The 24,311-nt window shown below is 39.0% G+C and overlaps 2 protein-coding genes and 1 pseudogene across 3 annotated transcripts in view; all 3 read right to left on the bottom strand.

Annotated features, from left to right (window-relative positions):
- Nucleotides 1-71: 71 nt before the first annotated feature.
- On the bottom strand, nucleotides 72-9,899 carry LOC149050941 (uncharacterized). The gene is made up of 2 exons (XM_089193484.1): nucleotides 9,738-9,899; nucleotides 72-1,694 (listed from the first exon to the last, which is right to left on the bottom strand). Exons 1-2 carry the CDS (start codon nucleotides 9,897-9,899, stop codon nucleotides 72-74), a joined length of 1,785 nt encoding a protein of 594 aa, XP_089049610.1.
- LOC149050940 (uncharacterized) lies at nucleotides 9,371-21,051 on the bottom strand. The gene is made up of 2 exons (XM_089197966.1): nucleotides 11,471-21,051; nucleotides 9,371-10,246 (listed from the first exon to the last, which is right to left on the bottom strand). Exons 1-2 carry the CDS (start codon nucleotides 11,612-11,614, stop codon nucleotides 10,070-10,072), a joined length of 321 nt encoding a protein of 106 aa, XP_089054092.1. The 5' UTR covers nucleotides 11,615-21,051; the 3' UTR covers nucleotides 9,371-10,069.
- Nucleotides 21,052-23,098: 2,047 nt separating this feature from the next.
- Nucleotides 23,099-24,311, bottom strand: part of LOC149050939 (uncharacterized) — a 4,042-nt pseudogene continuing 2,829 nt past the window's right edge. The window contains exon 11 of the transcript XR_016182834.1: nucleotides 23,099-24,311. This exon is cut by the window's right edge and continues 271 nt beyond it. The product of XR_016182834.1 is annotated as an uncharacterized LOC149050939 (transcript).

Genomic DNA, 24,311 nt, shown 5'->3' with positions numbered 1-24,311 from the left:
AGAAAGACAACTTTCATTCAAGAAATTCGAGAAGTGCTCAATAACTCAGAAAAATAGTGAAGTGTTAAAGTTCAGTCCTCGTCGTCTGACTCAATGATGTAAGCTCTTCGTTTCTTCTGTGGTTGGGGTGGAGAATTCTGGCTTTCTCTAGAGAAGAAATTGAAGGTGCAGCCTGTGTAATTCTGCGATGGAACGGGAGCAGCACAACTGAAGGCTTCCATGCGGTACTGAGACTGCAACGGAAAACGTGGTGGAAATCCTGAAAATTCAGCCGGCTGAAAACCACGATTGAAGCTCATGGCCTGATGCATTTGGCCTTGTTGTTGGACGTGATAAATAGGAACCAGAGGTGTTCGTTTATGTTGCACTGCAATATCTTGATTTGAGGCTTCATTTGCAGTGTTTTGGCGGGAGACTTCGTTTGCTTGATTTTCGTTTGACACTTCTTTATATCCACTGATAATGTGAGACAGTTCTTTCCTGTGATTCTCGTCTATTTCATCGTAGTCGTCTAACGAAGATTCACGTGCATGGCCTGTTTTTTCACAGATAACATTGCGCGGTTGACCAGACTTCTTCAGTTTTGATACCAATGTTTTCCTCATGTTGTGGTTCGTCAGCTTCCTATTCGTCCTGAGACAGGAGGCCATGGATTTCATTAAATTGCCGATGGTGTTTTGTCCCATTCGAACTTTGGTGTACCAAACATCTGCTGATTTAGGACGATTTATGATGCTAAGATAGAGTGGCCCTGTGTTCTTCATTCCTTCGGGTCGCTTGGACAACCAAAGCTTGAATAGCCGCACTGGATCGCTTTTTCCGCCATCGGTGCTGAACATTGCCTGTGGTGTTGTTCTTCGCCTGATGGTGAGACCACCGCTCCGCGTTTTTGTGGGACCTTCCCTGAACTCAACAACTTCAGTTCCATCTTCTCGCTGTCTTATAATTACGTCTTCTACGTATGCATCGTAGTGTTCCTGGCGACCACGAAATCCCAGTTGTTCTGTCAAATTTTTGAAGTTGACATAGGTCAAGACCTTTCCATTAAAATCACCCAACTGACCTTTTTCCCACAGGGCTGACTCTTCTTCGGGTGTGATTGGCTGAGCTTTGTTGGGTCTCTTTCCCTTTCCTTGTTGACGTAGGGAAATCGCCTTCGCATTGAGGATTTCTTGTGAGGAGTGAAACTCTCTCGATCGCACGATGCTCAATGGATAGTTCTTCTCCTTTAGATACCGTTCAATGGCGCTCAGCATGATTTTAAGGGATTCTGGCTCGTAGTTATCTCCGTTCTTTTTTTTCACCTCGGCGTAAAACTTACTCAAGACCTTGTCAAGTTTTTCAGGCGCCATTGTTTTGATGGAGACATATTCAAGATAGCGGCATTGACACCAGCTTCTGAAAACATTCGTCCATTGTTTTGTGGAGCGGGACGTAGTTTTATTCGAAGCGACAGACTTAAGCTCCTGTATTTCATCGCTTGAAATGATAGGAAATCTTGAAACATCTAACTCTTGTGGTGGCTTTTGATTTTCTTCGTTTGTTGCTGACTCGGTGGACTCGGGATTGTGCGGATTTTGAGCTTGAGAGGGTAGAAAATCGTCAAAATGTTCACCAAAATGTACACGAAAAGTGGGAAAGTCCCTGGAATGTTGGTCTTCAGCCTGAAGGATCTCATTGTCATCATTCAAAAACTGGAAAAAATTAAATTCATCCATTTTTGGGGGGGAAAAATAAGAGTTATGGAAACAAAAGTTGCAAAATTTGCGAAGTGATACTCTTTGTCTTTCATTTTCCTGCAATTTGATTGGTTACTTTAAACAAGCCTTGAAATCTGATTGGTTATTTTGTTTTAAGTGTAACTTCCTCATTGGCTGGAAAAAAGATGCGATTTAGAGCAAAAAATGGTGCGATTCGTGAGTAAATCGCACCAATTAGAGCCAATCAGATCACAGGGACCACCAGTGATTTCAAAATGGATGTAATAAAGGAGACAACCAGCCAGGGAAGCTACCACCTGGAGTCTACAACAGCAACATTGAATTGGCCGAATTATAAAAAAATCAAAACATAACTTAATGTCTGATACTTAAAGAATGTATTGGTCTCTATTTGTGTTCAATAACCACTTGCGAATAATTTTCTCAATTACCGAATGTGAGTGAAATTATACTCACACCGATTGCTGTCAGCCTTGAGGCTAACTAATTGCCGGAATAAGGTTAAGGTTGCCGTCGATTTTGCTTAAGACGTAATTATTTATTAAATCAATAATGGACCAGTTTCTCAAAAAGCACCTATTTCCTAGGAGGCTGGATGATAACAAGATTAAGAAGTTGCGTGGTGATTTATTTACTCCATTGGTGAAGCTAGGGACCTGTAATTCAGGAAGCTCACTTTTAAAACGATCCACTTTAACTTCAAAGGATATTAACTTTGGCTTTAAATTTTTCCACGCAAGTGACTAATGGAATGACTTGCACTTCGCGCCCAACTCGCGCTTACCTTCGTTCTACTGAAATCCCAAAAAATCACGCCGCTGATTTTGAAAACGATCGATACACTAGAGAATGAAAGCCAGCACCTTGAGTAGGATTTAGTTTCAAAAGTTGTAGAAATTAACTACAGCGTTGCGTGAACATTTCGGAGAGGCTAAGGAAAGAAAAGCCCAGCTGATAAAATTGCTCCATGGAACGGTGATCTGTTATCTTAGTTTTCGATTTACCCGCCGAAGTCGCCAGGTAATTTTGGAAAACTAATGAAGCTGAATAGTGAGAGATCAGAGATGTCTTTATCGTACTGTATGGCAACTTTACGTATCTCTTTTGAACTTTTCATAAGGAAAAGCCGATTAGTGTAGCCATCTTGAGTGAGAACTTTGCATCTTATTCTATTGTCTCTAAATTTGTCCGTTTTTTGGTTTGTTTCACTCTTATGCATTCGTTTCAGTCGTTTATGATGTGATGTGCGTTTTCTCTGGGGAGACCAATTTTTGAGCTTTTAGCGCAAAAACTGTTGAATTGCGGTGTAAAATAATTCCATCCCTTTGAAGAAAAAAAAAAAGAGCTTGGTTTAAACAGAGTTAATAGTGCCCTCTTCTAACTGTGGTTTATACTTTTCTTGTAATTCCATATTCGAGTAGAAGGCGATCGCAAATTGACAGGTTTAGCGTGCTTCATTAGCTCCATGACTTAATAATTGGTTAAAAATGCGCGCAGTTAACAGGCTGCACGCGCGCAACAAGAAAACTGCGTGTGAGTACACGCACTTGCAAGTGTGAGTGGGAGATGCGTGTAAATTACACAAATCATTCAACTACAACTCATTAAATGTGTGTACTGAGACAATTGGATTTACATTATTCGTAAGATTATTGAATAGCATGAGCTAGTAAATGCACTTTGTTGGGTTTTTTATGAATGAGAAATGCGAGTGTCGGGACTTTGAAGATTAACTTGCACCTCTTCCGCTTTCCCTAATGGTTTCTTCCGATTGGATGATTTGACTTGAAATCTGAATATACTGATTTTGGAATAAAGTTTTTGAAGAAAAAAAAATTGTGAAGCGCTTCCCCAATCACAATTGTTAATGCTTTGATGAAAGTTTTGATGTGCTTTCTAAAATTCGTTGCCAGGCGCGTTACCAAATTTTTCTTGATGTCTGTTTTCTATATCTCAAATTCAGAACGCACAAAATTAATTTGTTTGCGTGTGTGCTGCGGGCTAAATGCTCACCTAAAGTATCTTTTTTGCTTCTTATTGGGATTAGGGTCGCATTAGTTACCTCAGCCTCCTGTAACTATTCGATCACGTATGTTATCCTGTCTAATCTTTGACCAAATTTTCATACACATCCACAGATCGTTAAGCATAAATGATATCAAGAAGTTGTCTAATAATTTGTTTGCTGAATTATTCAACTTGCAAACCTATTAGCTTTACTTTAACTGTTCCAGGATTTTACTAACACATGTTCCTACATGAGTAATGAATATCACACAGTTTCTAGAACTCTCAGCTATTGGCATAGAAGGTGGCGTAATACACAAAACGATCGCAATGCTACGTCATTTAACAACTCAACTTCGAGGTAAAGACAAATATAATTGGAAACATAGTGTTCTTAACAATATCAAGTAATCGGAAAATAGAGGCACTTGCATTTAAAAGAACATTAAAGAAACGTCTAAACAACCCAAAGTGGATAATGACGGACGGAAAAAATAATAATTTGATCCCCTTGCCTCTGTAGAGAGAAAAACAACAACAATAAGGACAACAAGGACAAAAACAGCAAAAAAAACATGAAATATTCATTTAAATGATCCTTGTATTCTTCTTATTGGGATTTGAATTCTATCAAGTTCTTTAACCTGCTGTAATTATTTAATCACGCTTTTTTAATATGCCTAATCTTTGCAGTGCGTTGTATGGCAACCAAATAGAAAATCTACCGCCTGGAGTCTTCATTAACAACACCGAGTTGACTGACCTGTAAGTAAAACAATTGCAGGTTCATTTTTAGATACTATCGACACTATTTTATTTGAAACTATAATAATTGTGTTTTGCACAACACTTATTATTATATTTTGTAAGCAGCTAATGTTGATTCCATCCCACCCATAATATAACACACGTTAAACTGTGGAGATCTAAATTCAATTTTTTCAGAACATGTTTTTACCCAGTCCAGGTTAGTAACATCAAGAACAGCATCTCCAAAGTTGTCACTGCCTTTACTTTAAATATTCTCGAGAAGGACATGATTTACCTATTATCTTTAGATCACGTTTCTAAACTTCACCAGAGATCATATCTCGATTGTTCCTTATCTCGTTCCCTTTACCTAATTTTCTGTGTTGTTTTTCTTTGACCTAAGTAGTTACGAAAAAAAGAAAAGAAAAAGAAAAAAAAGGGTAGATATTAACTTTTTGCCGTACATTTCCAATACACACCCATGGGAAATGTAGTTTTCCGATGGAATTGGCAAAATTCTATTCGTAACACCTTCCAAAGGAAGTAAGATACGTTTAACGCGAAAAAAGTACCGGAAGTCAGATGAAAATCAGAGAGGGCAGAAATGTGGTCCGATTGTATCCTTCGATACCTATTTGTCGAATGGAATCCGATGGGGTCTATGGGAATACAACGGAGTCCATCCATGTCCATCGAAATTACTGGTCTGGTGGCTAACCTAACCTCAGACAGGTGTAGTATAAACGAAATACGCCTCGTTCTTAAAGCCATAAAGCGAAACAGCTCTTTTCAAGCGCGGATGACTTGAATGTATACCTTGTTTTTCAAGGCTTTAAGCAAAACAGTGCTTTATGTTAAAAAAATACTGTATGCATGAAATATGGCCCCTTCTTTAAGCCATGAAGCAAAACAGCTCGTTTCAAGCGCGAATGACTTACAGCGACTTACGGCGCTTGAGGTAGACAAATGCAGCAAGTGTGGGCTATTGCTAAATATGCCTCAGTCTCTTTTTTAAAGCCATGGAGCGGAACAACCCATATCAAATGCGAATGACTTAAAAGATGCCTCGTTTTTCAATTATTCAAACAAAAATACGCTTTACACAGAAATATGAAGTACAGTATAGGGGAAATATGCCTCATTCTTAAAGCCCTAAAGCAAAGCAGCCCATTTCCAGCTCGGAAGACTTGATATATATTGCGTTCTTCCAGCCATTTAGACAAAACGGCGCTTAAGGCAGAAAAATTGGATGCAGTTTACGTAAAATATGCCTCGTCCATAAAGTCATGAAGCAAAACGACTCATTTCAAGGGCGGATCACGTGAAGCATATCGCGTTCTTTGACCAATTAAGCGAAACCGCGTTTTGCACCGGCATGTGCAGTATGCGTGAAATATGCCCTTTTCGCCAGACCATGAAACGAGATAGTTAGATGTTGAATTCGATAGAAGTAAAATCTGTTTTATTATTTTCTCTTCGAGGTGAACAAAGCTGGTAAACAGAAATATGAAATTGCAAAATGTCAGTCACATCAGATCACTCTCTCAAAATATGTCGGCATTTTCCTGCATTCCTTTTATTTTTATGACAATCGATATGTCGAGTAGTTCGAGGATTGAAAAGTTACCATCGAGTTACTCTTCCGAGTCAGCTGAGTGGAAGGTATTGCATGAAAAAAAAAATGACACATGTCCATTTCTTCATTTGGTTAATTTCACAGAATTCTGTCCATCCTACATAAGCTACTACTCTGTTTCAAGTGGGGGAATTTGTCCGGGTATTGGTCTTTTTAACCTCTCGTGATCGTATCCCTTTTTGTCCTGGCTTTGTCTCGGTTATTTATCTCCTCTAAATGTTTCATGATAAGAAATTAACCCCTTTATAGTTATATTCTTGGACCATAGTACAAATGCGTTTGACAAGAGAGATGAGTTGAAATAGAGTTTGGTTGTGAAGCGTCTTTAGCCGTCTTGCAGCCAAGGTTCAGTCAAGTAACCATTAAGTCAGTACTTTTTTTTCGGTTTATCGAACACACGATAGCGTCAAATTTGTCACTACCCTACATCACTCAAGAGCTTCATTCCAGAAGCTCAGTGTGTTCGAGGTTGCCTGTCTTTTTCTGAACAGACTATTTATTTCGGTGCAGATCAGTTTTGCACACTGGAGTAAATTAGTAAGTTAAAGGGAAAGATATACTTCAAAAATTCAGAATACTCATAAAAAGTATTGAAAAAATTTGTTGTGAGGTACGCCCTGAAAATGTTTCTCATTAGAGCCCGATGATCTCCGAGGGAAAAGATCAGAATTCAGATTCCAATAATTCTGAAAACGATCGCCAGATACGCCAAGTAATGTAAGCCAACGCCCTGAGTAAGATTTAATTTCAAAAGTTGTAGAAATTAATTACAGTTTTTCGCCAAAGTCGCAAACATTGCTAGTTATTAAGAGAATAAAAAGGCATAAAACGCAGACTAGAAAATCATTCATCTGCCCAAAATAATGCATTTACAAACAGGTTAGGTGACGACAGTCAAAGAAAGTTATAAGGCCTAAAGTTTGGCAAATAGACTGTCAGTTAATAAAAGATGACGCTATTATTGCACCATACCGGCTGTCATACTTGTCGTAATGCCTCGGAGACTAGCAGGACAGACAAACACGGTTAGAACACAGTTAACCCTCAACGAAGTAGCCATTTGAGTCATACAGGTTTGCTCTTATTATTTCAAAGAGCTTGTGCTTGCTGCCTTTAAAAGTTCATGCGCGATTTCAAGAGCAGATGACTTTGCTCGTTCGGCCAGTGTTTTAAAAGCTGTTTTAAGAAAATGTGGAATTCGAAAGTGAAGGAAAAAACTCAAACACAGTTTTAAATGATGGACAATAAGTCGAGATATTCCTTCATGTTTGGCGAATTAGTTGCATTGGATATTGAGTATCGTATATCGGCCGGGCGTATCGGTGAGCTAAAAAGCCTTAAAGCTTAGGACGTTCTTCTTGTACAAATCGAAAGCAACTTTAACTTTAAGAGGCGTGTTATAAAATTGGCGCGGTCTCTGTGCTTTGTTGTGCAAAGTTGCAAGCATTTATTTACTGACCACCGTCTTCTAACAAAGCTGACGACATGAGCATTAAAGCGAGAATCGAAAGGGTTCATTTATTAAATAAAGAAACTTTGACTGTTTCCGATATCAACATCGACTTCAGAGAGAAACTGGGCTATGGTAAACATCGCCTTGCAAAAGGACTTCGTAATGTGCATTCCAACAGCTTGTAGATTTCATTACACGCCCCGTGAATGGCGCTGAATGTGATCTGTGTAACTATCATCCAATTTCAGTGTTACCAGTTTTGTCTAGAGTCATTGAGCGCCATGTGCACAATACGTTATGCACTTTTCTCTGCGATAATAACTTGATTTTTTCAAGGCAGTCCAGTTTTCGAAAAAACCTCAGAACTGAAACTGCCCTCATCAGGATAATCGATGACCTATTTAATTTGGACAAGGACAGGGTCTCTGGAGTGGTGCTTATTGACTATTGCAAAGCATTTTATATTGTCGACCATGAACTATTACTGAAGAAACTGGGGGCATATGGCATCGTGAATACGGAGCTTAAATGGTGTCGGTCTTATTTGAATGGAAGGAAGCAATTAGTTCACCTGAGTGGAAAGGAGTCAAGTAAGGTGCCGATGAAACATGGAATTCCTCAGGGAAGTATTTTAGGCCCACTATTCTTCATACTACAACGATCCACCAGTGCATGTCAGTTCACAAGTAGACCTCTATGCTGATGATTACTTGAACTTAAACCTTCACAAAATATCTCCGCAAATGAAATATGTCACTGGGCCGACTCAAATAAACTCCCAATCAACAAGTCAAAGGCTAAAGTCTTAACGATCACCAGAAAGTGCCTGGCGTCTAACATCAATGATGAACTTGTTGTCCACTCCAACTTGTTGTCGCAACACGCAAACTGCGTTCGTTTTTTACACGCAATTGCACGTCTGACTGTGAGAAGCGTGCAATTTACACGAAATCAGGCAATTACAATTCATTAAATGTTTTAACTGAGACAATTAGACGGAAAATTATTCGTAACATTTTTGACGAGCATCAGCCAGTAATATAACTGCACTTTGTTGGGTTTCTTATTAATGAAAATGCGAGTGTAAAGGTGGCTGGTACCAGTTTCCTCGCGGGGGAGTTGATCACTCTCATGCGTTACGCGCGAGAGAAACGCGCGAAGGAAGCGCGAGATTTGAAAGGCGAAAAATTCAAAACAAACATGGCGGCGCGAGGCTTTCTTCGGTCGACGTATTTCTTGTCTTATTTTGTAAGAAGTTTGCCCACCAGAGTGTATTTGATGTATTCAACGGCCACTACGTATGCAGGAGACAGAAACGAAAATAAAGAAGATGATTCTCGGCGACACAAAGGTTGCTTCGCATCGAAACGAAAAATCCAATCGATACGAAATCTCGTGACAGCAAAAAAAGAGAAAACTCAATTGAAAGAAAATCTGCCAGAAGAAGAGAAAGACGGCGAACCTCCAAGGAAAATAAAACGAGGTCACAACAGGTAAGTTATGTGTTACATCGCTGTTGCATTTTGGCTGGTTCGACTGAGATTTGTTACGTTTTCTTCTTTCCTTTTCTTCTTTTGATTCTTGATAATCAAATAGCCGAAATCAAATAGCTAAGCAAAAATTTTTATCATTACAGCACACTAAATATGAGGTTGATATTTGTGGTACAAGACTGATTGAACTTCCAGTTCTTCGAAATGAGTTGAAATCTTGCTCAAGCTGCAAAAGAGGTAAGTTCCTGTAGGAGCCTTAAGAAATATTTTTCTCAAAAAGAAAAAAAAAAAGACACAAAACAAAATAAGTCGGTAAAAATAATAGATCTTTTTATAAATCTCATATGAGTATATTAAAATGTTTGTCTCTGGTATTGTTATGTAAGGTGGGTAAAATAATTTTTAGGTAAAATAAAATATTTTAAAATATTACTAGTATTGTTTAACACAGTGCAGGAAACTTTTTTTAGCTATTGAGTATGGGCATTTAGACAGGCTCAAATATGACTTTTCTTGCTGGTCAAATTTCAGAGTACAATATCTTACCTCCTGTCATCTTGAACTTCCACTTTCTTAAATTGTTTGCTTTCCTCAAACTATTTGCTTCTATGCATAAATAAATGACTTTGATCACTAGGCCATTTATTGCACCCACAGGTCCATTATCCCTTACAAACATTATGGCAGAAAAACAAAGTGGTCTCAGTAGTATCTTCAGCATTAAATGCAGCTTCTGTAGTCACAAAAATGAAGTAAAATCCTCTGCTGAACACAGAGCTGGAAGCTGTGGTCCTCTTGTTAACGATATCAACACAAGTGCAGTATTGGGATCCCTCCATGCTGGCATGGGGAATACCCACCTAAATAATTTACTCTCTAAAATGTACCAACAAAGAATCTTAACCTGTTTAAAAGAAGAGAAAGAGAAGTTGGAAATGCCCTGGAGAAGGTTGCTACAGACAGCTGTAAATTTAAATTAAATTTAGAAAAAAAATTGCCCAGAAATCTTCTAGTCTATCTGCAGACCATCTCCCAGTAGTAGCTGTCTCCTATGATATGGGTTGGCAAAAAAAGGGGAAGGGGACACAACTCTGCGACTGGTCATGGGGCTGCCATGGGTCTCGCTGCTGGAAAAGTTGTGAGTTATTCCACAAGATGTGTCGAGTATGTAGCCATAACAAATTAACTGGGAAAGAAAAAAGGTATGATTGTTGAAATAATCACTATGGTCATCAAAATTAATGGAAAGAGATGTTGCTTGTGAACTGTGGAGAAAAGCTCCTCTGTCTGGAGTCTAATTTTCAATTTATGTAGGGGATGATGACTCAACAACCCTTGCAGACATAAAAAACAAAGTCCCTTATGGTGTTGAGAAATGGTCCGATGTTGGTCATGCCAAGAAATCCCTCAATACCAGACTATACAATCTTAGAGACTGCTTCAAAGGATCGAATTGCTCAATTCTCAGTCCAAAGGTTATAAATTACATCACCGAGTGCTTCAGTTTTTGTGTCAGCCAAATGTGGGAGATCCTGAATCTTTAAAGCAAGGTCTCAAAAACATTATTCCCCTTGCCTTTGGGGAGCATACTTGTTGTAATGTTTCATGGTGTGGTTTCAAGCAAAATCCTGTTGCCTACAAACATACAGACTTGCCAAATGGCAAAAATCTCTTTGGAGATTCCCTAAAAATAGCCTTAAGTGACATTCTGGACGAATATTCTACTGACATTGTAGTGAACAAACTGACCCCACGTGCTAATTCACAGAGAAATGAAAGTCTTAATAGCACCATTGGTTCTTAGAACTCCAAAACTCGTTTTTATGGAGGCAGTGAAAGTAATGATTTTTGAGTAGCATGTGGGGTGACACAAACCAATATTGGATACAACCACATCGGAAAAACATTAGAGATTCTTAATATTGAGCTTGGTTCTCTCTATGAAAGACATGCTAAAGCAATGGACAAGAAGGTTTTTTTTATGACAAACAACAAAAAGAAAAAAAGAAATTCAAGAGAAGGCGTAACCAGTTCTCTTAACAAAAAACCTCGCAAACACTCAGGAGGGAAGTCAGTGAAGGGGTCACCTATGAGTCTTCAGCAGGTCTAAATTTGGACCCAACAAATCATCAAACAGTGTCACAAAATGTATTTGAAATGCCTACAGAAATATCACTCACTGAGCTAAAAGGATAAATGAAGAAATAACACCACCCTACACTGTAAGGCCAAAGATTGTGCACTTACAATATGATTCAAAACAGAAACATAAATTCGTTATCTTTGACACATAAACGACTTGCACAGGGAAGCTAGCTGAGATGTGCAAACTGTCTGCTGTAAGTGGAAATGGGAAACATGAATTCTCCATTTACATTCTCCTAAAAGCAACATAAGTTACAGTGCCTACCTTGTCAATGGCCTGACCATAAAGACCATAAAAGGAGTAAGGACATTGTGCCAAGGAAACATTCCTGTCGAAAGTATAACCATAGAGGAAGCACTTCGTGACTTCCTGACTCTTATAACTAAAGTCAAGTCTTCTGAGCGACATGAAAATCAAATAACTGTTTTAATTGGTCATAATTCGACAACGTTCGATGTCCCTACTCTCCTAAGAAATAGTGATGAAAACTTCAAGGATGGCATTACTGACATGAATGTTTACTTTGCGGATAGTCTACATCTGATGAAAAAACTGATTAAAAACAAACATAAATCACTTGAGCTCGATTCTAGTGGATACTGCAAACCAAACCAAAGAAACTTTTACAACCATTTGTTCAAGGAACAGTTTGATCACCATGATGCTTTAGAAAATGTCAGGGCGCTGAGAAAAATTCTTTTTGGATCGTCATTAAGCCTCTCTAGGAAAAACATCGTTGAGAATTCCAGTATGATCAGTGCTCCCCACGCAGTGGCAAACATGCTCTACCTAGATCAATGCCACGAACTTCTTCTAACATTCAGTGACAACTTGTTCAACGTAACCGACACCGGACCAATTAAAAGATCAATGGCACAAAACATCGCTGACAGTGATCTCTCTTACGATGACCTTCACAAACTGTACAGAAGGTTTGGTAGAAGAGGACAAGTCGCCATATTGTCTAATCCACCAACAACTTCATCGGCGAAGACAACACGAGTCACACGGACGAAGAGGATATTGGCCGCCATAGTTAGACACTTCGAAGAAATCAGGAACGAAGAATAAGGAGAGATGCCCGAAAAAATCTCAGGCATAATGTTTTACCTTTTAGAAGACTCACAATCTCTAAACAAACATTCCGATCGAAGCGCCAACCAACACGTGTTTTCCATTTCAAACTTTCGCTGATTGTTTTTCAATAAAAATATGGCTAATATAGTCAGAAGCTGGAAGTATATCTTTCAAGGTGAGCCCGGAAGGCTGTCTTTAACGGCTGCTGAATGAATTTCTGAGCAGTAAACGTTTCAGAACATCAGATCGGATGCAGTAGGAGCTCGCGCGAGCACACGCAGTTGTCAGCGGTAGCCGTAACAGATCATGAACAATTGTCGATATAATGAAATCCGGATATTTAAATGCGCGAGAACCATGGTGCGTGGGAATTGCTAGACTCACGAAAGCTTTTGCATGCAAAAAAGGTCCGGTGACCCCTTCTTTTTAATGTTCCAATATAATAATAACATTGAAAGGAATCATCAGAAAAAAATTAGGAAATTCTACGGAAGGACATTTGCGATGCGTGAAAATTGCCTTTTTCTAAATTCTCTGAAATTCCGCTCCGTATAATTTTTTAAAAAATATTTGTGCATTTTCCTTTTCAAGTGCCCAAAGCGGTCACTAAGAAAAATCACGGGATCGCAGAGTTAGTTTTCAAATTATTTGAGCCATAAGCTAAAATAGGCGCCTGAATAATCCTTTGAAAGCGTTGCCATGGAAACTGCTGGTGACGAAATAACACTTATTTTTGGATAACCAATGGTTATATAATTCAACCCTGTAAAAGTGTTAAACTGGCCTTGGTTAGTCTTTTTGTTATATTCTTTCAAAGCTACAAACCATCGAAAAGATGAAAACTGGTACCAGCCACCTTTACTTGCACTGCTTCCGCTTTTCTTCAGTTTCTTCCGATTGCCACGAGTTCACTTGAAGTTTTGAATTTAATGATTGTTCGGAAGTGACAACGAAAATCTCCTTTAAAAGCAAGCACGTTTAATCGGTTAAAAGACGGTAAAACTGAAAAAAATGCGACTAAAACTGAAAAACACACACGCGAGAAATCGTACGCGTAACTTGCTTACGAACTAGTCGAATTTAAACGTCTCAGCGCGCGCGCGCTAACCGCACGACACGCCAGTCCGATACTTCCTTCTTAGCATTTTCCCCCTCCCAACACTGGGAGGTAGTCCTAGTGTGGTTCTAAATAAGTGATTAAAAATTAATTCCAAGCGGAATCAGTTTATTAATTCGTCTCACGACAGTTTTGACGCCACACGCAACTTTAGCAACACGGGTGTGACCATCACGTCCAGGATACCTTTCAACAATTCGTCCTAACGGCCAACGTCCTCTTGGAGTATCGGGCTGAATCACAAGAACTACATCTCCAACTTTTAGGTCTCGAAATTCTGAAGTCCACTTCGGTCGGCTGTTAAGGGCAGGAATACATTCCTTGAGCCATCTCCTTCACACTCCTGAAATAATGCCCTGGACCTTTCGCCATCGTTGACGCAGATGCAAAGGAGTGGTTTCAACGGAGTCAGGCACAAACTGTCCCCCCATTTGGCCCTGCAAGAAATGGTTAGGGGTCAATGGAACATCTTCTCGTGGATCTGAACTCTGATAAGTCAACGGACGGGAAATTAAGAAGGGATTCCACCCCAGCGAACATAGTGATCAGCTCCTCATCGTTTACATGTTTACACTAATTTCTTCCGACTGCCACGAGTTCACGTGAAGTTTTGAATTTAATGATCATAGAATGGAGTTTTTGAAGTAAAAGCAAACCAAAATTGTAAAGTGCTCCACCCATCACAATCATTAAACAAATCGCACATATTGTGAGTCGCCAGGCTTCCCGTTTCATTGGTATGCACCACTTGCAGTTACTCAGCATATTTTTAATATCAGACTAAGCGCGCCAAACCACAATTCTCTAATTGTACTAAGCGTTTAAATATCTTTTCAAAGTTTGCAATCGAAAAACTCTGACAGACATTTCCAGGACAGAAAAAGATCAGCCATACAAGGAGGAAAACAGAATCCTCTCGCCTCTCCAATGGGAAAACAACGAGAAAACTATATCTATACCAACAACATAAACAGCACAGCAAGACGTTGGATGATCACCTAAATTTTCGCTATATTTTTCTATTTGGCGTCGTTGAGTACTTAACATGTTGTAGTCATCTAATCTTTAATAAATTTCAAAATTAAGTCGCGGAAGCCTGAACGGTAAGCTTTTAAAAATGTACTTAGTTTTGGATAACCTGGACCGATCTCTAATTCGTAGAAAAATAAACGTTTTATTCGCTCATCGATACACTTAAAGATAATTTTTTTGATAGCTTAAATACCCAACCTCAATGAATTTATGCTACATTCTATTTCTGTGGGACTTGTGAGACATCCAGCCAGAGGAGATACCACCAGGTGTCAACACTAGCAATACCGAATTGGCCGAATTGTAAAAAAATGAAATCACAATTCCAGGTTTATGCGTAGAGAATGTTTTCATTTCTATTTCTGTTGAAACACCTTTCTGTTGAGAGACTTTTTGCACATTCCCAATTCCCCATTCCCGCTTTTAACAACATCCACCTTTCTACGGATCACCGCTGACAGGCAAAACAGTGTATGACTGGATAACAGCCCTTACAGGCGTGAAGTGGAAACAAACGCCGACAACTCGAGAAATTTCAAGTCCCTGTAAGCATTTTCCCTGCTCAAAAGTATAGAAATCTGGAAACAAGTTTGCTTTTTTTTTGGTTGTTTTTTTTTCTATTTCGAACGATGTTTGATCAACACTTTAGGTGTAATGATTTCACTGATTTACTAAATTTTTGTCTATTAGGGACTTCAAAAAACTTTTAAATATTGTTTAGACTCATTCCCAGTTTAGTTTATCCAACCAAATAAAGAAAAGGAAAAAAAAACAGTCCAATGAACAACTCGAAATCATGTGTTGTTCAGAATCACCAAAAATGACTTATTATCCTAAAGTCACGGTTCTGAAGTTTACCTGAAATCCGATCTCAATTGTCGTATATGTCAAGACTGGTCAGAGGAATACAGTCTAACTCTTTTTGTTGTTTGGTTTCCGAGTCCAAGTTATAATTTGAGTTTGACTTCGAGTTGAACTTTTAACGCTAGAAAGAAAAAAATAATAATGATAAAAAATTACCAATGGGCCCACGTGGAATTGAAGAAATAGTTATTTCTTTATGACAAGGGTGTCAAAAAACCTCTGACGTTGAAAACTTGCCTCTCGCCATTCACAAAATTTGTATGCAAATTTCTTTAAGTTGAAAAGTGACCTTGTTATTAAGAGAGGAAGAGAAAAAACCAGGTCAGGGATAATTTGAGAATGACAGTGTTGGACATAAAGAAACCGTAGCACTCTTTTAACTTTACTATTTAAGCGTAGATCTTTACAACAATAACCAGGTTTGATGGCTTGATCAAATTTTAGGGCAGGGAGTACTATTTGGATCAACGTACTAAAAATGCTTTTCAGTAGCAAAATTCACTGCATAATAGTTAATTAGAGCTACAAATCGCACAATGTGGTGTGTCGCCGGATTTCCCGTTTCAGTGGTATGCAGTTACTTCCAGTTTTTCAGTACTCGAAATTAAGAATGCCAGACTATAATTCTATAAATGTACGTGTACAAAGAGTCCAAATATCTCCCGAAGTTTGAATAAAACACCCAGGTAGATATTTTCAGCACAGAAAGACATCGGCCATATAAGGCGGGAAAATAAAATCCCCTCGCTTCTCCTGAGGGAAAAGCGACAACCAACCAATAATCACAACAAGAGTAAAAACAATCGAACATCACACACACTACTTCAGGGGTCTCTACTTAATTCAGAACCTCGACACAAATTATTAACTATAGAAAAATAAAAATTAAAAAAAAAACCATAACATTTAAAAAAGGAAAGAGAAAGAAGACATTTTCATACAACCATAAAACCAAACGAACTTAATATTGAAGAGCTGATGTATCGAGCAAAGGAATGGAGTTGCATTACTGCAGCAAGAGTTTAAACGTGTGATGTTAGAATTATCATTATATTAGTTTTAAAATTGTTTTGAGGTAGCCTAAACAGTGAGCATTTTAAAAATCACCTAGGTTTTTACAACCTCTTCTAACTCGCAGTCAAATATATAAGCGGTTTAGTTTCTCGTCGGATACGCTATAAGAATTATTTTACGCTAAACCTCAATGGTATTTTGCTACATTTTTATTATATGGGATTTGGAAGACAACCAGCTGGAGAAGATACCACCTGGAGTCTACAATAGCAATACTGAGTTGGCCGAATTATAAAAAAATCAAAGCATAAGTTCATGTTTGATACTTAAAGAATGTATTCGTCTCTATTCGTGTTCAAACACCACTTGCACATAATTTTGTCAATCACCGAATGTGAGTGAAATTGTACTCACACCGGTTGTCGTCAGTCTTGAGGCTAATTGATTTCCGGAATAAGGTTAAGGTTGCCGTATTTTTTGTTTAAGATGTAATTATTTATCAAATCTTGAGAAACCAGTTTCCTAAGAAAACACTTATTTTGAAGGTCGCTAGGCGGAAACAAGATTAAGAAGTTGCCTGGTGATTTATTTACTCCATTAGTGAAGCTACAGTATCTGTAAGTCAGGAAGCTCACTTTTATATCGATCTACCTTAACTTGAAAGGATATTAACTTTTGCTTTAGATACTTCCACGCAAGTAACAAAAGGAAAAACTTGCACTTCGCGCCCGACTCGCGCTTGCCTCCGTGCGCTTGAAAACCCAAAAAATCACGCCAGTTCTGAAGGCTAAATGCTGACCTAGATATCGCTTTATTTTTATTGTTGGTATTTGGATTGCATCCAGAACCTAGAGCCTGATTATTTCCGAGGGTAAAGATCAGAATTCAGATTCCAATGAATTTGAAAACGATCGATACACCAAATAATGTAAGCCAACACCTTGAGTAGGATTTGATTGATTGCGTGAACGTTGTCCAAACGCTAAAAAAAATCTAAAGCCCATGTTGGTGAAATTGCCCTATGGAACTGTGATCTGCGTTCTCAGTTTTCGTTTTACCCGCCAAAGTCGCCAGGTTATTTTGGAAGCTAATGAAGCAAAAAAGTGAGAGATCAGAGATGTCTTTAACGTACTGTTTGGCAATTTTAATTTATGGAAAGCCGATAAGTGTAGCCATCTTGCAATTGTGTGAGAACTTTGCAGCTTATTCTACCTTGTCTCTGAATAAGCCCTTTTAGTGGTTTGATTCTTTTTCTCTGGGGAGACCGATTTAATTTTATCCCTAAAAAAAAAAACAGCTCGGTTTAAATAGAGTTAGTAGTCCCCTCTTCTAACTCTGGCTTATACTCCTCTTGTAATTCCATATTCGAGTAGAATGCGATCGCAAGTTTACACGTTTAGTGTGCTTTACAAGCTCCATGACTAAATAATTAGTTTAAAATGCATGCGGTAAAAATGCATGCAGTTAAAAGGCTGCACGCGCGCAACACGCAAACTGCAAGTCACTACACGCATTTGCAAGTGTGAGTGTAAAATGCGTGTAAATTACACGAAATCAGTCAACTACAACTCATTAAATGTGTTTACTGAGACGATTGGATTTACATTTATCCGTAAATACTTAACGAGTATCAGCAAGTTACTGGACTTTGGTGGGTTTCTTAATTGTTAGTTGCTGAAACCTATGTTTATGAATCGTAACAGCTAACACGTGCTTGCGTAGAGAGGATCATGACGTTTACTGCTGTTTCCGTCGCTGCCGAAACAGCGTAACCGGATGACTTTTCTACATGTTTCCGCCAGTATTCAGTTGAAAGCAATATGTGTTTCCGGTGACGTAATCTCTTGATGACTTCAGCGGAAACGAACGGAAATTTCTCCGAAACCACTTTGTTGCATGTTTCCATCGCGCATCTACATTCATGTAACATTTACTTGGAATGAGCTTTGGAAATTTTCTTTAATACAAGGACACATTGCTCTGTTGTCTTTTGCCTGGGAAAGCTTTTCTTCCGCCCATTTTCTTTTCGGCGTATATAATCATGTTTTTTACCCGACCTAAGCAGTACAAAATATAGTAGAGAGACTTAAAATATTAGCTTGCACCACTTCCGCTTTTTATCAGACAGTTTTTTTTTCCTATTGCGACGAGTTCACATTTTTCCAGAACCCTCCACCAACGCCAACACTAGACACATCCACTTGAAGTAGTATAGGCAACTGGGGACTGAAATGACACAAAACAGGGCCCTGAACGATAAGCTTCTTGGACTCAACAAAAGCTATGCCATGTGAGTCAGTCCACTGGAAGGGAACGTCTTTGTAGGTGAATTTTCTTAAAGCCTTGACCACATCACTCAAGTTTGGACAAAACTTTGCCAGGAAACTCAGCATTCGGCAAACTGAAAATTGCTTCTGCTATAGTTAGGGCTGGGCTGACCCCTTGAAGTTGAGCTGGAATCCCGTAAAAATCACTTTTGGGGTTTTAAACTTCTACCTGGCTGGGTTGAGCTCGAGTTCCACTTGTTGCATGCGCAGCAGGAAATTGCGAAGATTCTCATCATGATCTTTCTCGGCCTCCTCCTGTGTTATTCCACATCCATATTTAAGAACACGATCCGCAATGTTACAGAGACCTTTCAATCCTGCCAGGGCTTCCTGCTGTCTCGTTTGATATTCCTCGTTTCGCTAGAGACTAGACACTTCGCTAGAGACACGTCACTTTTGTTGTAAACAAACCGCGAAAGCTCGGACATTGGGTCAGCTACCCACGACCCGTGTAAGGACTTCGACATTTTGTTGTAGATAATTTCCACTGTCGTGAAGCTTCTCTATACACAAAATTGATTTCTTTGTTGTGTAATATGTTTGATTATTTATCAAGCAAGTTGTTATTTCACTAACGCCAAAGTAGATGTGAAGAATGTAACAAGAAGCGTAAACAAAATAAGAACCGATTTCAACGCTGTCAATGTGGCAGAACTTTAAAAATATTTCGAGGAATCGGGGGATTTCAGCGAGCATATAGTTGAAAACTTCGATCGTGGAAATCGTCTCCGCAGTTGAAAAATTGGTTCTGCCAATGGATTCAAATTTCGAATAAGACGACACCACCTCTTCAAACCATTCTGTTAATCAGGAGATACAAATTCGCAAATCATCTTTCGTAAAGACTGTGTACAATGTGGACGCGTCGCTGCCGTTTGGATTGTAAGACATTTTTAGTCATTTGAGTACCACTCTACCGATTTGTCAGGGACTCGCCGCTTATATATCATTTTAAGATAAATTCCTATTCATCGATGGTTATGTGGAATCTTTGGTAACAACTCAGTTCAAACAAGAGGGTGTTCATGTATATGTGGCTTAAGTGCAGCCTTTGAAGAAAGTCAAAACGGACGAGGTAAAGGAATACCAAGATCTCTCTTTTATTCTTGTTTATTCTTGTACACATAGCTGTCTTTCTTGTACACGAACGACGCATTTCGATGACATGACCCTTTCCACCTTTGCCTTCTCAGCTTTTGTCTAACTGCTCCAAGAAAATGGAAAAAAACTTGAATGAATCGCCGATTAGACAGGATTGCGATATTGGTAATCGTTTTCGCAAGCATCATAAGTGCCTCTCTTTGTCGCAACCGTTCTTTTGGTATACTTGGGGAACTGAAATCGTACTCGTTCATCGTGTATGAATCGGTTTTAATTTAGGGAATCAAGGCTTGCTCGCGTTCAAAGCGATTCGAGAGTTCTAATTTCCATCACGCATACCTTTTACTAATCGAGTTCGAGGGCCGTTCTGTAAGATACGGACCTAGTTTTTTCCGCTGGGTTTATGGCACCAGCGCAAAGTGCACGGGGAAAACGAGGTTCTTTAACTTGCAGTACGGACCGAGAAAAACGAAGTTAGTAAGATATTTACTATATCTCTTGATTCAAATAGAAGGGAAAAAGATTTTAGTTCAAGCGGAACGGCCAGTGATGATTAACGGGCGTCAAATCCTAAGCACAAGAATATTTTATTGGCTTCCAATAAAAACTGTACTTTGAGTCAAAAGTTCAAAATATTCGTTTATTACCCATGCATAGTTTAGAATAATGCAAAATTACACGAAAGCAACAGTTTAAGTATACCAAGGTTTTCTGTAAGGAAGTGAGATAAAACGTTCTATAAGTAACACTCTTGTCGAGAGTTTTTTTTTTAATTCCTGAAATCTGCAAAGCACAACGCGTTTCTGTGTAGAGAGTGCGAACTAACGGCTAACTTTGTTCAATGTCAGTGTCAACGTCAAACGAATGAATGAATTTTATCAATTCGCCAACGAGGAAAAAGAGCAAAACTTAGAAGCAGATATCCCAATCTTTCGAGTCGGATTCTTCGAGTTTTTGAGTAGGACAAGCGGCAAGTAGAGAAATACGACTATCTACGACGAACATAATTCGGGTCGTAAAGCAGATTATTCCGTTGCAGCCGAAAGGTCGTCGAATATAATGGCAATTCAGATACATCACTGTACGCACGCACAACTAGTTTGATTATTCCATGTCAAAGCGCTTTCTGCTACTGACTGAGAAGCAACGTCGCACTAGTGCACGTGTCAACCGGACTGAGGATGAATCACCACGCCCTCACCCAACTAACGGCCCTCGTTGGGCTGTCCGCAGCGACTAATTCTATACATTTTCAAAACATTTGACATTTCATAAATACCAGCTGTATGTTTTTCCTGATGTTCATTTGTTAAGTAAGGAGTTTCAGGTATGTTATGTTCAAATGACAAGGACGACGAGCGAATATATACGTACTTTTCATATAATAAAAATTGTCACCGGTCGATCGATTGAAGGAAAGAAGAAGAATGAAATAAATTGATTGAAGCTGTAAAGAAAATATAGTTCTTGTATATGTGTAATTGTACATAGTGCGGAGCATAGATTTCACAAACGGACGGTATAAAAGTCTGGTAGGGGTTATATAAAACCGCACGATCAGAACATATTTACCTGTCCTGTAATGAAAAAGGAAGATCTCGAATAGCGAGTGCTGAAAGAGTCCGATAAATAGAGGAAACAAGAAAAAAAAGTGTTTCTGGAACAAAATCTAATGTTTCCGTCCACTCTAGATCTGAATTCGTCAGCAGAAATAAGACAAAAATCTGTTTCCAAAAAGTAACCCAGTATTTCCGTCGACGTTCTGTCTGATTACGTCTACGGAAACAAGAGAAAAACGTGTTTCCGGAACGTGACCTTGTATTTCCTTGAACGTTTAGGTATGATGACTTCGACGGAAATATAAAAAATTCATGTTTCTGCCACGTTACTATGTGTTTCCGCACATGTTAACATGAAGTTACACTTGCGGATACATTTGTTTGGTTTCCTTCAACTGAAACCTGACGGAAACATGTAAAAATGTGGTACGGTTCCGCTGTGACTGCAGCAACGGAAACACGAGGAAACGTCACCAAACCGACAGCGGAAACGCGTGTTGAGCATCGTGTTTCCGCAAGGTTTTCACATATTTCTTCCACGTTTCCGTTTACGGATTCTTGATATTTCTTCATGTGTATATTATTCGCATCTACTTTAGCGATAGCGAAATATCAACTTGCTTGATAAATAATGAAACATATAATACGAAAGAAATCAATTTCGAGCAAAGAGAAACTTCACCACAGCTAAGAGTTGTCATAGGCAGATAAGGTTGCTTTTTTGTGGGTGAGATAGGTTTTTTCGTCTGCCCCAGAGGGATCAACGATTGAGCAATTCTATCTGGTGGTGTGTTGCATGTGGAGGTAGTGTCTAACTGCACCATGATTGATTTGTTTAGGTCCTTGGTCACACCCAGTTCCAAGGGGCTGGACAATTAACGCCCTAGGGCCTCGCCTATTGGATGTTGTAAAGTGCCGTAGACAGTTTGGGAATATATTTCTGGTTTGATATAAACCTTAAAGAGATCAGTTGCATACTCCTCCCCTGAACTTTTTTCGGGTTCTTCTTACCAGCTATGGAGGAACGGAAAGCTGCCAAAGCTTTGTCTTTTTCCTGCCACTTTAGCCTAACAGGCACAATCCGCTTCTTCTGCTGTTTCTTCGGCAGGAGGCTCGCTGTCTTACCATCCATTGAGCTCGCACCAATTGCGACCATATCATCACCCAATCCGAAGTAATACATCAATCCCAAAACACTCTGAAAAAGTTTACCTTTATTATCAATTCACAGTTTTATAATTAACCAGAAATCCGATTTCAATCGTTACACGAAGGCGCGCCATAAAAGGAGAGGTGCCTTAGGTCCCTCTGAATCATTTGTCAATCAACGGTCGTGGCATACAGAACTCCAAAACAGCCTGAGCTGCAGCCAATGCAAGGCACTGACCAGAGGCGCATTTCTCGGTAAAAATTTCTACGTTTTCATCACAACTGAAGAATTTTTTGAGGTTTGTACTACCTTCCTCCGATCGAAACCTTCTTCACTTGTGGCGGTAAATTTGAAATTCGAAATGATTCGCTTCGCCGTCGCCTAAAATTGCCATGGCGTAATTTCATGTCTGTTCTTAAATACTGGATGTAGATGACCGTTAGAATAAAAAGAAAAGATGAAGAAATGTTCAAGGCATTTCTTCAATAATGCCAAGGGGAAGTGCTGTTAACCCAACGGAAGAAAAATAAAAGCAGAGCGACCATTGCAGGCGAAGTTCTGGAGCGCGCGAGTGAACCGCCGCCAACCACCGATTCACTTGGACATGTACAGGCATCGATGTCGCCAAATGAATCATCTGTACGGGCTTCCTCCACAAATGGTGCGATTTCTTTTTATTTTTTTGTAATCTAAGTATAATATGATTCCAAAAGTACTGAATGACCTTTAACCTTTGGAACAATACATTAGAAAGGTAACTTAGGACTACAGTTCGATACCAACAATCACTGTGTAATGTATCACCAAGATTGAAACACTCGCGTAACGCAATAATTTTCCAGAAATAACTAATTGCAGATTTTTTTCGAACTAGGAAATACTAGTTAGAATAGACTTGCAAACCACAGATTTTTTCCGTATGATGCAACAGTTCATGTCTAACACTGCTTCCTTTTGATGCCTTCATTTTCCGAAATGCAGCCTCGCGTGACACCTACCAAACGTTTTGTCCTGCCTAAGAATGTTTTGTCCTGCCTAAGAATGTTTTGTCCTGCCTAAGAATGTTTTGTCCCGCCTGAGAATGTTTTGTCCTGCCTAAGAATATTTTGAAAGGAGTTATTTCTTTAGAACTACAAGTTATATTTATTGCGATATTTTATGCTACACCATGGGCATACATGTCAATTAAACATGAAAAATGTACATAAAAATTGTCCAAAATAAAATGTAGGCGGGAAGACTAGTTGTACGATCATATCATACTTCATGACCGTTCAGTTGCGCTTTAGCTCTAACAGTTATTTCACCTTGTCTCCACAATAGCTGATGCAAGAGGGGACGAGTTCGAAATGTGTATTTACTGTTGGCAAACGCCATGTGTAACGACCGACAGTCGCGAATACCTTGGCTATCGCGAAGCACATATTCAAAATCACGTGCGACGTAGAAAAGATTAGAAGACGTACTGGAGAGCATTGAACAAATGTGGGCTCTGGAAAGACCCTGTTTACCTGGCTAGAAAAGTCGAACTGGGGGACCACGTTAATGTAGTGCGGGAAAGGATGTCCAATTGTGTTATAAAAAATGTGAGCTCAAGGTTTCCTAACCCTCCTGGTATTGCCTACATGGGGCATAAAAGGGAATAATAAAATTCTCATAAAAATGCCCACCTCAAAGAGAGCCCAAGTACTCAATTTTTTTTTTTTTTTATGGTCGATTTTACAATGTCCACACAGCAAATTATAGTGACTTTCCTATAGGTTAGGAAAAGATATACAGTGCAAAGAAAAGTAACAGTAGGAAACAGAGAATGAGTCTGCTTGGAAATACCCTGTGTCAAACCTTATATTCATGTTTTCATTGC

The sequence above is a fragment of the Pocillopora damicornis genome, chromosome 2 (genome assembly GCF_964200805.1).
Source record: "Pocillopora damicornis chromosome 2, jaPocDami1.2, whole genome shotgun sequence".
Classification (NCBI taxonomy): domain Eukaryota; kingdom Metazoa; phylum Cnidaria; class Anthozoa; order Scleractinia; family Pocilloporidae; genus Pocillopora; species Pocillopora damicornis.
The sequence above is the reverse complement of the archived record's forward strand: the minus strand, read 5'-3'. Positions and strand labels throughout refer to the sequence as shown.